The sequence below is a fragment of the Grampus griseus genome (assembly GCF_964374135.1).
Source record: "Grampus griseus genome assembly, chromosome: 7".
NCBI classification, from domain to species: Eukaryota; Metazoa; Chordata; class Mammalia; order Artiodactyla; family Delphinidae; genus Grampus; species Grampus griseus.
The window spans coordinates 62,741,373-62,756,367 of NC_139001.1; the positions used below are offsets into that span (position 1 = coordinate 62,741,373).

At 40.6% G+C, this 14,995-nt stretch overlaps 1 protein-coding gene across 1 annotated transcript; it reads right to left on the reverse strand.

Moving 5' to 3' along the window:
- Positions 1 to 301: 301 nt before the first annotated feature.
- Positions 302 to 6,023, reverse strand: DHRS9 (dehydrogenase/reductase 9). Its single transcript, XM_082658893.1, has 4 exons — positions 5,696 to 6,023; positions 4,232 to 4,490; positions 3,729 to 3,892; positions 302 to 710 (listed from the first exon to the last, which is right to left on the reverse strand). Exons 1-4 carry the CDS (start codon positions 6,006 to 6,008, stop codon positions 478 to 480), a joined length of 969 nt encoding a protein of 322 aa, XP_082515019.1. The 5' UTR covers positions 6,009 to 6,023; the 3' UTR covers positions 302 to 477.
- Between the last annotated feature and the right edge of the window lie 8,972 nt (positions 6,024 to 14,995).

The following is a 14,995-nucleotide window of genomic DNA, read 5'->3' on the forward strand; positions in this document are numbered from 1 at the left end:
CCTTCCTTTTCTTGCCTCCGTCAAGGCTCACAGAACTGAGTTCTAATCCTTATTCCTAACCTTACTCTCAACAAGATAACACACCTAATCCACTTATGAAAGTATTCTACTTATCTCTCAATGTTTTGATAAGGGACAAATATTTAACATTCAGGAATTACTTTTAAGTGCTGTGGACTAGAAGCATGGGGCAGGCAAGGCGTGGAGATCATTTTGGATGGGAAAGCCTTCCCATTTTCCTTACATCATACCAAGCAGGCAAAGCCTAAATGTCGGGCAGGTGTCATACCTGTCCATCTTTTCAAATAAAGTTTCAAAAGGGACCCTGGGACATCATCAGTGATGGTGGGATCTCTTCTTTTACCAACAGAAGCATCATCTAAATGAGTCCAGGTTGGATTAGTTAAAGAATGAGATGGAGAAGGAGATGTGTCTTTGGAATCAGCCAATCTCATAGCCTGGGGCAGGCTTTTGTGGTCAGCTGAGTCCCACTGCCTTGGGATTAGCCAGCTTTACTTTCTGTTTCAACAATAAAAAGTCTTGCAAAACTGCTGGCATGTGAGACAGAGGAATCCAGAAAGTTTTGGCATCTTTTCCAGCAGCATAATGGGTTTTAGGGAAGAGACTTGTGAGAGCGTGGTCCATGCATTCCACCACCAGGGAGAGGTCCATGTTCACAAGGGATGTAGAGCCTTTCAGTTTGTCTAGACCTGTAAAAAGAGACAAAAGTACATTTGCTCTGTGGAAGAAGAGGAATAGGGGAGTGTGAGCCTAGGTTGCAAAGGAGAGGATGCAGTGAGGGAATTTATTTTGAATTTGCCATTATAACTGGGTCCCCTTGTGATGGGTTTCTATCTATTCCTCAGAAAAGGATGCAACAGTGATTTCTTTAGACCACTGGCTCTCAAACTTGAGTGAGAAGCAGAATCTCCTAGAGGGCTTGTTAAAAGCCAGGTCCCACCTCTAGTTTCTGACTCAGTGAGTGTGAAGTGGAGCCCAAGAATTTGCACTTCTATCAAGTTTCCAGCTGATGCTGATGGTGCTGGTCCACGGACCAAACTTTGAGAAGTGCTACTTTAAACCAATGTAGGAAAGATACTTCACAAAGTCTCGGAGGCTCCTGAACCCAGGAAGTTAGTAGTTTGATTCCGTATTTGTTTTACAGGAGTACTAAGTTTATAGGAAATGTGAGTGTTCACAAGTGCTTGCGCCTGTGTGTGCATACACTCATATAACATGTGCCTCTATAAGTCAGTGAATAAAGAGAGAATTATCTCCCAAAGTCCTGACTTAGGAAGCTAAAGGTATCCTGCTTCTCAGGTAAATGAAGTGTTTGAGTAACGAGCTAAGATACTTTTTTAAAAAAATAAATTTATTTATTTATTTTTGGCTACATTGGGTCTTCGTTGCTGTGCACGGGCTTTCTCTATTTGTGGCAAGCGGGGGCTACTCTTTGTTGTGGTGCACGTGCTCTCATTGCGGTGGCTTCTCTTATTGTGGAGCATAGGCTCTAGGGGCGTGAGCTAGAGCAGCACGCGGACTCAGTAGCTGTGGCACACGGGCTCAGTAGTTGTGGCTTGCGGCTCTAGAGCGCAGCCTCAGTAGTTATGGCACACGGGCTTAGTTGCTCCGCGGCATGTGGGATCTTCCCAGACCAGGGCTCAAACCCATGTCCCCTGCACTGGCAGGCAGATTCTTAACCACTGCGCCACCAGGGAAGTCCCGAGCTAAGATACCTTTAAAGAGGCAGGTATTTTATCAAGGGAGTGGTGATGGCTTGGAGAATTCCTCCTAAGCTCTTAAAACATACCTTGCGTTGTGTCTTCTCAAGGGAAAATCTATTGTGTTAAATCTTTCTTTCTACTTCAGGGCCAGTAGCCAAAAGTTGTTCAAAGAGTCTAATTGAGGCTAGCTCGTAAGTCTTAGTCAATTTTAAACTCCTACTACTCCACCTTGCGCAATGAAGCAAGGTGAGCTTAAATTTGTGGTCTACTTTGGAACTGAGTCTGGCTGATCTTGAGGTCCTGGCTCAGAAAACTCTAATGAGCACCCAGGACAAAATAGGGCTCTAAGCCTTTGGGAATTCTGAGAAAGGACACCTGACCCAGGGGCCAAGTCAAAAATAATTTTGAGATGGAAGTTGATGATATATTCACAGGCACTTAGAAAGTATCAACGTCAACATCAAACAGGGAAAGCTCTTTTCAATGAGGGATTTTGTTTCTGAACTTACTTAGAACCTTCAGAGGCGGTACGTGAGTGAGAAACAGAGTTTAATGGCAGTGGTTGTAACCCTACACATAGTGACATATCAGCACTGGGAGGTTTGTCAAACCAGATGTTCTAGTTGACACGTGTGTGTGTGTGTGTGTGTGTGTGTGTGTGTGTGTGTGTGTGTGGTGAGGTGGCTGGGGAACTCAGTCTACAAACTTCCCCAGGCGGATCTGACTAGGCTCTTGGCTCCACCTTGAAAACTCCTGACCTTGAACCTTGCCACAGTTGGCTGTCTTACCAAGCCTGCTGATGAAGAGGTAAGGTCACAGCTGGGGTTAGAGTGACACAAAATTAGGTGGGGCCCTGTTTGGCTCAAAGCAGGAGCTTAGTAAGTGTTCGAGGAATGGCAAATAAACTAACAGGGCCATGACGTTTGACGTGGAGGTGGGTCCCTCATACAGGAAGTTCCAGCAGTTCCTCAATGCCTCTTCGCTGTTGCAGTGCATGGCCCGAGAATAGATGGCGAAGTCAGGCTGTCTGGGTTTAGATCTAGCTCTTCCACTTACTAGCTGTGCCACTTTGGGCAAGTTAAATCCCTGTGTCTCTGTTTCTATAAAATTCAGAGGGTTTGTTTGGGCATTTTAAACGAAAGAGTTTGTGTAAAGCACTTAGAATGGTGACAAGTACATAGTAAATGTTCACTGTGTGTTAGTCATTGTTATCCAATCTTTATGATTATTCCTCTATCCCTGACTCAGTCTGACTTATGTTACTTTTCCTTCCATCTCCATCTCCCATGCATTCCTGCTCCAGAAGACTTCCACCCAAATAATTTCTTCCTGTTTAGGCTTATTCAAACCTGACCTTTCATATAAAGCCTTCTTAACCAGCAGTACTTTTTATACTGTGCTGAATTTCTTGGTAATTAGACAGCATACTATCTAGCACCCCTTCTGGGCTGTTAGGTTGTGTCTCAGAAGTAAAGGATCAAGTTTCTTGCATGTCGTACAGTCTCATCTGCTTACATTTTGTTGTCAACTAGCTTGTAAGCTAGTTAAGGGTCAAAGTCTGAGTCTTTATATTTTGTAACCTCCATAAATCCTTGAACAATGTTGAATGAGTGGTCGGTGATTACCAAAAAGAGGAGGTTTGGGTAGAGGTGATGACCGTGGGCTCCAGTTCAGGCACGGCCTGGGGGAGTTGTATAAGCTTGGGTAGGACATTTCCCCTTTCCAAGCCTCTGCTCACTACTATAGTTCTTTTGAGGAATAAATGATATAATTTATAAGGCACTTAGTATAGAACTTGGCACTTAGTAAATGCTCAGTAAGTGTTTATAAACACTTGGAGGAGCAAGAGATGACACTGGAATTAATAAGGATCCCTGATCCATATTTGAGATCTCTATTGGTGTATTACCATGAGAACCTTATTTTTTCAATTATGTTTGAGTCTCCTTCAAGCTGTCTAGGACAATGAATACCAGAGAACCCTGGGTCCACCCAGAAACTCACTTTTTTCGATGTAGCCTTCTCCGTATTGTTGTTTGATGTCTGGAGGCAGATGCTTCCAAATGGTGAGTTTTCTTTCGGTGGTCTTTACTGGATCTGACAGTTCCGTTTTGAACAATCCTGGTTCAATGCATGCGACGTGCACATCAAAAGCTTTCATGTCCCGCCTGTGAAAAGAGCCCATAGAAGATGTTTAATCCAGGCTTACTTGGAGAATGTTTGCTTATGAATCTTTTCATGGAATCATGGAATGGGGTGCATGGGAAAGAGCATGTTGTTCTACCCTCTCAGTTTGCAGATGAGGAAACTGAAGTTCAGGGTGGTGACGTGAGGGCTGGTTTAGTGGCAGAACAGGGAAGGGATCTGGGTAGACCCATCCCCAGTGCAGTGTTCCCCCAAAAGATAGTGTCTCATTAAGTTGACAAGCATATAGTGTCTGGTACATAAATAAATGTTCAGTGAATGTTAGCACCTATTATTTTCTAATATGCCCATCTTTGCTTTACCTTAAGCTGTCATTGAAGGCTTCTACTGCATACTTGGATGGAGCGTAACCCCCTCCGCTGAATGCAAGCCGACCCCCAATGCTGGAGACGTTGATAACCCTCCCTCGAGCTTTCTTGACCAAGGGGAGCATATTTAACGTGACACTGATGAGTCCAAACAGGTTCACTTCAATAGGTTCTCTGTAGTCCTCCACTGTCAGCCAGTCGGTGGGCGCCATCACGCCAAGAACACCAGCATTGTTGATCAGACCCCAGAGACCTAGAACAGAGAGGAAGGGAAGGAGGAGTGGTAGAAGGTGGCATTATATGGGCATCCTTGATGGAAATACAGCCCCTTGCTTTACCTGATGGTGCCATTTCCTGCTCCTAGTCATACTCCTTCCTGCTTTGAAATGCTTTACTGTCTTGGGAAGTGAGAGCACAGAGGGTGGGAGGCTAAACTGAAATGGCTGAAGTTCTGTGACTGGAAGCCAATCTCACAATTCTTCTGTTTCTGCTTCTGAATGTCAAATACTGATACTGTCTGAGTGAGACTTTTTGCTTTTTAATCTCAGATGTGAGTAAATTGGTCGATTTTTCCTACCGTGCTAGATGGCAAAGCCAGAGAATATTTATAAACAGTTCTTTATAGACAAAGAACAACATTGATCTATTTCCCAGTTATTTTTGGTAAAAATCCAGTCATTCACTTGGCTTATTTTATGGTGGGGAGCATTTAATATTGTTAAAGGTGTTTGGAATTCAAGCATTAAAAAATAACTGGAGCCTCATCAAACCATTGTTTTTGAAAGTTTCAGAGTCTCAACTATATGATGAAGATGTGATAGAGAAAAATCACATACATTTGTTTTTTCCTTTGTGGACTCAAATATCTTCATTCATGAGAATATTTCAAACTTGATCCAAGCCAATAAAAGTATTCTAGTTCAGAATGCTGCCATCTTTGCAGAATCTAAGGCAGAATGAGGTCCAGTGACTCACTACTCTATCACGACTATCTAAGACACCTTTGCTCAGATCCTCAGACCATTTTCTTCCTTTCCCAGTGAAAATGTGTGAGCTCTGGAACCATTTTGTAGTGAGAAGTGGGTCCCAATCCAGCTGACAATTTGGAGATTGCCCCCATGATCTCCTGTGGCTTTTAGCCCCAAGTTCTTTGCTGTGCAGGGGGCTAGAGTAACAGTTCACAGGAAAAGACCAGGAAAAGTTAATACCTCTATCTCAGTTCTAAATTCACCCACTGGGACTTAGGATAACGTGGCCTGTGTCTCTCATGCATGTAGAGAGCTTGCAACTTAGAACTACTCAGAGGGTTATTCTAAAATTTCTCCAATCTTCTCCAGTACACAGCTGGTATTTAGGAAACATTTTTTTGGAGGAACTATTTAAAATCAGAACACATTTTATTTAGCTTTGGTAACTTCTCAACACCCCTTTCATTCTTCCCATCCCCACATCACTCACCTTTTTCCCCTGCTTGGTTTTTCACCCACTGGGCAGTCCTCTTGACACTTTCTGGGTCAGTTACATCCAGAAGCACCGTTTGGAGCCTTTCTGAGGTTTCTTCCTTCAAAGCTGTTGATCCTGATTTAGTCAGACAGGCAGCAATTACATGAAATCCTTTTTTATCAAAAGTTCTGGCTGCCAAGTTTCCAAAGCCAGTGTCACACCCGGTGATGAAAATGTACTTATCAGTGATGTCTGTGATCTTTAGCTGTCCTTTATAATGCCATAGAAAACCACAAAGGATCAGGAGGGCTAACACCCAAAAGAGCATTTCCCCCCCGTGTATGACAGAGACACTTCTTTCTTGAACAGTAAAAGAAGATGGCGTCCTGAGTGTTCAAAATTAGAAAGAAAACTCAAGTTAGAACCATTAAGGCATTATAACCCGGGAGTGATGAACTTAAGATATCTTAATGCATTTGAGTGGATAAATAGATAGTTAAAAATACAATAACTCTTATTTGGTTGAGAAGATGGCCATTTAAGTGCTAAAACACTCCTCTAAAGTAATGCAAAAACTAGCCAAGTAGTAGAAAAAGTAATGGCAAAGTTGACACAGGTCATTGGATTGATAAGACATTTATTTCCTGCATATATATGCAAATATGTCTTTCCTTAATAAGGAATACAAACATACATACAGATAGAATGGTACACACACACACTCATGTGCACACATACACACACTTTTATTTCTGTTGCTTTATAAGGAACATATTGTTTCAGATAAAAAATAGTGTAATATATCTTCACTTATCATGGAAAATTTGGGCTCTGCTTTCATCTTTTTTTCCTGCCAAAAGATCTATAGCTAAAGAAAGAAAAAAATAGTAAAAGAATTACTACCTGATAAACATAAGTCAGAGGTAAATGGTAGGTTTGTGCAAACTAGTTGATTCTTGTGATATAGCTGTGACTATTTCTAAAGCAGTCAGGTTTTTAGACTATCGTGGCGTAAAAATTTGGTATAGTTTCTCCAAATCTTCCCTCTGTAGGAGTTATTCATTGTTGCAAATCATGTCCATGTAGCAGGATTTCCCCTTCTCAAATACATAAATACATTAAAAATATATAATTTTGAGGGGTGGGGTGGTGTAACCAACTCTTGCAAAATTTCATATTTAGACATTTTGAGGAAATTTCATGTTTATACATTCAATTAGTATAGTGTTTTGTTCAAGTCCTGGTCTTGATAAATAATTGTCAAATAATGAAATGTTGACTATATTCCCTGAATAGATTCTGTAGCCTTTATTGCAATCCGAACTCCCAAGGGAATTTTGTGAAAAATGCAAATACTCATGGGGTTTAACGTGCCCTAGAGCAGAGAGTGGAAATTTTCTGTGTCGTTGTGTTTGGCCGATGGCAGGCATAAGGTGAGCAATAGTAAAACAATGGCTTACATTTATGAAGCATTCTGCACTGTAGTTACATATAGGTCTCATTTGATCCTCTTAACAGCATTCTCAGTTAGAGAGGGCACATTACCTGCCTCATTTTATAGGAGAATTAATATGCCAGTTAATAAGTAGAAAACGAATGATGGAATTAGCAAATCATCATTTGGCAACTGACATAGTGACAATTGTTCCAGGCAATTTTAAACTAGTGGGTGAAATTCTGACGAGAAACAATAACCATAGAATCTCAAAGAATCTCTGCGTAAGATTTGTACTAATTAAAAAGAGAGCAATAGTAATTTCACAGTGGAGAAACCTGACAGATACCACTTTAACCAAGTGATAGAAATGAACACTACTAGTTATGGGACAAACCAACATCATGTCCCTCCTGGTATAGCCACTGAGAAGGACACAGCAGCACTTCTGTGCATAACTGAAAGCTAATCATGCATAAGGCACATCTTTCAATTCCACACAATGTATGGCCTGTACTCTTCAAAAAAGTCAAAGGCATGAATGAAGGAAAAGAAGGACTGAAGACTGTTCCTGATTAATGGAGACTAAATAGGAGTGACAACCCCATGCAACTTGTGATCGTGCACCAGAAAATCATTTTTGTCTTTTGTCAAAAAGAACATTTTTAGGTTGACAAGTGAAATTTGAGTAAGCTCTGATAAATAATACTGCATGAATATCAATTTCTCAATTTTGATAATTTACTATGATTATATAGAAAATGTCCTGCTTTTTAGGAAATACACACAGAAGTATTTAAAGATTAAGTAGCACCATGTCTTCAACTTACTCTCAAACAGTTTAGGAAATAATAAGAATATGTATATAAACAAATATACTAAGAACACATTTGTTCTCTAAGGAGAGAATAAGAGTGTAAATGTGGTACAGTGTCAATATCTGGGGATTCTGGGTTGTACTATTCTTTCAACTTTTCCATAAGTTTGAAATTAATTCAAAACGAAAAAGTTAAAAATTTGGCAAAGGAAAAGAAAACTTTTTTTTTTTTTCCTGAGAAAAGCGTTCGACTGCTTTGAGTTCCATGCACAGAATAGGTAAGAACTATTTCATACCCAGGACTTCAGAACCTAGTGACCTTGGACACTGAGTTTTCTGCCTTCTACTCTTTGGCAAGTTCACCTTCATAACCACTGGAGAAAAACAAAAACTCAAACCAAAGCAGTCAGACTCCCTCTTCTCTCCTCATCTTCTCTACACCCCATTCAACCTCCTCCTTCCCTAGCCAAACCAATTTTTCCTTGATAACAAGCAAACAGAGAGTAGGTTTTAGTTGTTAGGGATGGGCTCACGTTCAAATGTGTTGTCCTCACTAGTTACCCCTCTGGGCTGAGGGTCATTTCAGATGCTGGTGTCTCAGCCTGCAGCCCGAATTTGAGGACAGCAGACCTTGACCTAGAGTTTTGCAAAGCCTGTCCTTTCCCCAAAGATTATCATCCCAAAATACTGGTCTTCTTCAGTTCCTAAGGTTCACATTCCTCTAGGTCATTGGACCAAGTCAGCCACAAATCAACACATACCTTTGTCCTCTAATAGTATTTTAGCCAAGATGCCACCTCTGAGTAACAACCCTGGGTCGGTCAGAGTCATTGGGAACATGACCTGTACACAGAAGCTGATTGATGGCTGATTGGTTCATTGACCACCGAGAAGTAAATGAGTAACAGCAACTAATAGGTCTGCTTCAACCTTAGTCTGCCAGGTGTGGTCACCTCCACATAGTTCTCTGGTGACAGCAATTCAGTGACTCAGGACACTGACTTTAGTTGCTTGGGTTGTTTGCTTATCCGTTGTGTTTTCCAATTTATCTCACACAAACTGCTTGGTAGGGGTACAAATCCCTTGGCAAGAAGCGCCTAGGTCTGCGATAGTCCTTCTAGCACTCAGGGGCTGTGAGCCCCTTGACTCGTCAAGGACAAGAACCAAGTAAGGGAAAGCAGATCTGCAGCCCCTACAGTGCAGTGCAAAAGGATGGGTGCAATTCTGAATATAAGTCCTCTGAACTGGTCATGGAAATTTTTCTTAAGCCAAGATAAAATTTGGAAAAGCAAGGACCAAGGTCTCACACACACACACACACACACACACACACACACACACACACACACACACACACAACAATTAGAGCAGGGCTTAGGAGCCCAGGCCTTGGAATCAGGCCGGTAAAGTTTCAGTCTCAGTTCCTCTACCATCAGAAGGCCTTTGGGTAAATTACTTTTATTGTCTTCACCTCCATTTTTCTATCTGTAATATGGAGATAATAACTTCTACCTTGAAGAGTACTTGGTGAAATAAAGTGACTAGGCGTGCTACACAGGAAGAACCTTGTCGTATGGCAGGATCAACCACTTTCACTTTGTGAGGGGGCTGCTCTATGCATTGCCCATATTTTGGATTGTGTTCTCAACCTCAGTACTTCTGCAATTTGTGGTCAGATAATTCTTTGTTATGGGGTTTGTCCTGTGTATTACAGGGTGTTTAGCAGCACCCCTGGCCTCTATCGTCTAGATGCCAGTAGACCCCCTCCCCAGTTGTGACAACCAAAAAACCAAAAGTGTCTCCAGACATTGCCAGATGGCCCCTGGGGATAAAAGCACTCCCATTTGAGAACCACTGGTCTAGCACTGCCTTGTCTTGGGGGCCCAGAACTGTACAGCCTCAGAACTACTTTTCTGGAAACTCAGTTGTTGGTTCCTCAGTAGTGCCACATTGATAAGAGTTCATATTTTTTTATGGTCTTACCAGAAAAGTTTTGTTATTTATAAATATTATTCATACCCTGCTGCTGTAAGCATCGATTTCTATGTTTATAAAAAAATAATTGCCTTTTTGTCATCAGGAGGATAGGAGGCAGTGAACAAAGCCAAATTTGTGTGTGATACAATTTGTGAATTTAGAAATTACCAAATGAGCACTCACAGCTTTTATGAGGCCTAAATTGTGGCTGAGCCCTTTGAGTTTAGACCTCTCTGGACTCCTCTGGGTCACCTTTCAGATGGGTGGCCTGCTGACTACAGAATTCAGAGGATGCTCCTAGAAAGCCATGGTCCTTGGGATTCCCAGTTGACCAAGTCAGGTAGAAATGATAATAACTCTATGATTTATTGAGTATTACCACATTCTAGGTGCTCTGCTAGGATCTAGAAATATCTTTCTCATTCAAACCTTACAGTAAAATGATCTGTATTTTATAGATGAGGAAACAAATTCAGAAATGCATGTTAATTGGCTCAAGATAGAATTGTGCTGCTCTGGGGACTGCTAGGCAGGCCACTCGATCCCAGCATCCATGCTTTAATCCTCTGCTCCACTGCTACCTGGATTCCCATGCCACTCTGGGCTATGTGTACACTTCTCTACACCACCTGTGCATTGTGGGATAGTTGGTATTAAGTAAATAAATGTGGAAGGAAAGAAGGAGGAGAGGGAGAGAAGGAAGTTTCCACTTGAACACCAGGGTTCTAGTGATAATTGGATTCATCTTTGAGCCCTCTAGATCATCAGGGCATCATCAACATCATTATTATCGTCATCTAGTCACACTTCCAATTTAGATAACTTTAAACATTTTTGAAAAGTGTTCAAATAAAATTTTATCTCATTAAATTGTCAGAATACTTCTGTGAGCTAAGTAGGGTAGATGTCATACATAAGGTCGTTTGCCAGGAGCGGCTAGATCTAAAATTTTGATCTCAATTCCTAAACTGTGTAAAAAGAAAAGTAGAAATAGAAAGAGATGAACACATTATCAGTCAATAGGAAAAATGAAAATACATGATCAGAATTCTCCACCATGCCACAAAGCCTCAAAAGGAACCAAGAAAGGAGAACTAATTTTCTCTTTCATCTGCACGTGAAGGGCTGAAGAGTAACTGCTTGGCTGCTGCTATAGGAAAATATTGCAACTCGATTGCTGACCTTGCCCACTTCTGCTTCTTTTAATTTTCTCTCTCTGGGTTTCTTTTCCTAGTAAAATATCTAAAATAAGATCCTTTGATATCACTTCTCTTAGTCATCTTCCTGTGCTCTGTAAAAATAAATGACACAGTCTAAAAGAAACAAAACGGAAAATAATGTCTTAACGTTTCAATGTCATTGCAAGGTATACTTTTTATAACAAATGTAGAATTCTTTCCATACAGCTTGGTTTTATTTCCACAGAACTTCACAAAAGGCTTTGTTTTAGAAAGCAATACTGAGACTAGTCAATCACACTGATTGTTAAGGGATTTGTAGAATCTTTATTTTTTTTCAATCTGTTGCAGTCATGGCCTGAGTTGAATCCACAACTAAGTTTTTATCAAAATACATCAAATAGAGAACATTTAGCAATTGTTTTCTAAAATATTTTCTTTCTGAGGTTCTCTTGCACAAGCTTTCTTAGTGTTGACAGCAGTCTGACCGGACGTGTATGTCCTTTGTACGTTTAAATATTGTAAACCTGGTTAATTGACACCAAATTCCTTTTTATTTTTACCTTTTCATTGAGTCAAGAAATTCTGTCACTATTGAACCTAACTGCCCTTTCTGAGATTTCTGTGGCACTTTTCTTTAAGAAAAATGACACTTGCACCTAATGACACAAACTAATTCGTATGACTAGTGAATGATGTTCCTGTGAAAAAAATGTTCAAGTTGGGCACCCAGAAATCTAAAAAAATTTTTAAAAATGAAGCTGAGGGACCTTACCTGAAATAGCCTTACATAAGGCAACAAATGGTCCGTTGAGGGTCTGATTAAAATGATAATGATTATGATGTCCCTGATAATACGGCTGAGATGGTATTTATCCTTGTAAGTTCCCTCACTCAGTGGGATGAAGAAGCTCCTCCACCAGTTATGTTCCTCTTGCATCCTGCTTCCTGCAGGAGGGAGGCAGCCCATGGTACCCAGTGTGCCCTGTGGAGTGGGACACTGAGGTATGGAGAGGAGTGTTCCTCTTTGCAGACTCATTCAGTCTCCTGGCAGAGGTGTGCCAGCCCACTCTTTTGTAGGCAAGACCTGACGAATTTATGTTTTGCATTCTTTAGTTCTAAGGAAAAAAGTATCTCTTTCTTTTGCTTTCTCTCAAAACTTTTAAATTATAATTGATAAAAACATCCATAATAATAAATAAATTAATTAATATTTCCAGTCCCTCCTAGGTTTATTATTTTGCCCATATGCTTCCTGACAGTACTGGCAGGTTAAGAATTGTTGTTAAAGCCATGGTTACCTTATTTATGTTGCTGAATAAAAGTTGCTAATTGGAAGACATTGTATATTGTATTTTATTATAGCTTAGTTACAAAGCTTCAAGGAAAGCTTAGAATACAGAGAGAACGTTATGTAGAGATGCAGAAAGCATGTTCAGATCTTCAGTATATTTCTTTTAGTCTCAGTTATCTTTGAGCAGAAGCAGAGTTTTTGAAGACAGTACCTTGAGAAAGTGACATGCCTTATAAGGGTTTTAGAACGAATTCCCATTTTCTCCATTTGATATGTATGAGATAATAATTTTTTCCTTGCATTTAAATATTGAGCTTTGTCCTAAAAATTGGACACACTTTTCGAATGTCTAAAGTACAACAAAGGTGATACAACATTTAATTTGCATTTTATGCAGTATCTAGCCAAGGATTTTTTTTAGAGCACTTACTAAGCTAAATAAAACATAATCCTTACCCTGGAGCTAATAGTGTAGCAGGACATTTCAGAACTATTTGTACAACCCTAAATTGAATTTTAATTTAAAAGTGTGTTTTCTTTAAACTTTTTCCCCAGCTGCTAAAAATCAACCCGCTGAGAGAGAGACACCACACTACCGTTTGCGTCATAAAGCCTTTAACAAGGGCTGTCCTTGAAGCCACTAAACTGACTTTCTCCCTTTCTCATTGTATGTTGGGAGTTTCAGGTAAAATCCCAACCTGAATCGTAAAATGGAGAGTAAATATATTATTATTGTCATCCCAGCGCCCAGCGATCAAATGTGGGTTGAGGAATTTCCCTGCTTCCTTCTGGACTAGACAACATCTTTCTCACTCAGCTAGCGTGTGTGTATATAATATTTGCCTAAATTGGCATCTGAAAATATTGGTAAAGCAGGTAGACAAACAGACCTGACCTGCAGTCGGTAGCAGATCTGTTGTTCCAATCAGAAACTCAGCTAAGATTCCCACTCTTTTTGGAGCCTCTTCCCACTCCAGTTTGCAGTTAATTATAAGATTCACAGATGGTGTCAAATAAGCACAGAGAGATGAACTAGATGTAAATGTAATTGTAACTCTAGGGTGCTAAAGAACATTCAGAGAGAAACCTGGGGAAGTTCAAGGCCAGGTCTCGAGGGATACTGAGATCATTTCTGTGGTGAGATGGACCTAGGGCCCGTTACAGCCTCCTAACATATCACTTTTTTTTTTTTTTATAGCAACCATTGACTGCAGCATGAAAGCCAATTTGATTCATTTTGTAAGACAAAACAGTTTGAAGACTGACATGAGAAATGAAGGAATAAATGACAGTTACCTTATTTAAGATGAATGGGGACACAGAAGCTGGTGTGGACTGGCTGGGCTGCTTGTAATCTGCCCGATCTGCCTGCTGTGCTGGGGAAAGAAGGGTTGTGCCACCCTGGCGTCGAAGATCCTCTTAGTGTGGAGGTGCCTGGCCTCCTGTCAGACTCAAAGTGCTTAAATGTGTGAGGAGTCCTCAGGTTCCCTCCTCGCTCTGTGAGTCACCCTCGCTGTGACTCGGGGTGATGACTAAATCTCTCTTCTGCGGTTGAAGGAAGCCAAGAAGTTGTGGGTCACGTGTTTCCAAAGGAATCAGCAGTATCTTTAGTAAATGAAAGGTAATTACTTTTAGAAGGGAATTACAAATGATCAATAACACCACTTTCACTGTGAGTACTGAAATAATTAACATGGAGACATTCTTTTGCCCAGTGCCTTGTTTTAATTATTTAATTTTTGAATTATGATTATTGTTCATGATCTCTACTTATTTTTTTCCTCCCTGTTAACACGCCTTTGCTGATTTAGTACTCCTTCCCTCCTAAGAGTGTAGGTAGGGGAAACCAGTCTCTGATGATTCATTTTTACCACTTTTGTTGTTGTTGTTGTTATACATTGGAGAGAGCAAGGAGATCAAAACATTTTAAGGAAATGAGAGAGTGGACTTATTTATAAGTCTTAATTTGTGTTTTAAGGTATGACAAGGAGATATTACTGAAGTGGTCTCTAGAACTGAGACCACTGGGAAGAGGAAAGGACGCCCCCTCCCTGCCCAGAGTTGGTCTGTTTTAGGGTCATCACAATGGACCTGGCATATCCTGGGATGCAACGGAAAGTACCAAGGCTGCAGGTGCTAATATATACACCAGCCCCACCCATCCCCAAGCCTGTCACCTTTACCCTAGGCACTCAAGCTGGTACAAACGCCACTGATTGTTTAGTTTCAGTCTCTTTATATACTGATTTGTTGCTATACGTCTCAGATTTCCCAGGCTTCTGTGTCCCTTCTTTGAAAAACGCAGTTTCTTATGGTTGAGCTGAGATGAGTGGATGAATGAACATATCTGTCTAGGTAGAGTCTAGACAACTGCTATCACTCTTTAAATTACACAGGGATCTTTTTTCTCCAAAAGAACAAAAAACCAAAACTGAAATTTACTCAGGTAAAGATTTAGTGTGTCCAAAATGTCGAAATATAGTTTTTCCCCTTTGACATTTCACATGTCAGAGTAAGGCTTAAATAGAAATCTTCTTTGAGAGATAATACATTGACTTACATCCTCATGAAGACAGGTATAAATGATTACTGTCTGACCTTTCCTGCAAGCAAG

Excerpts from the sequence above, each read along its gene's own strand:
- DHRS9 (XM_082658893.1), bottom strand. The coding sequence starts at position 6,008 with ATGCTCTTTTGGGTGTTAGCCCTCCTGATCCTTTGTGGTTTTCTATGG. Across the intron at positions 3,893-4,231 it reads GCCTTCAATGACAGCTTAAG|GCGGGACATGAAAGCTTTTG; the intron begins GTAAAGCAAAGA and ends CTCTTTTCACAG. Across the intron at positions 711-3,728 it reads AGAAGGCTACATCGAAAAAA|GTCTAGACAAACTGAAAGGC; the intron begins GTGAGTTTCTGG and ends CTCTTTTTACAG.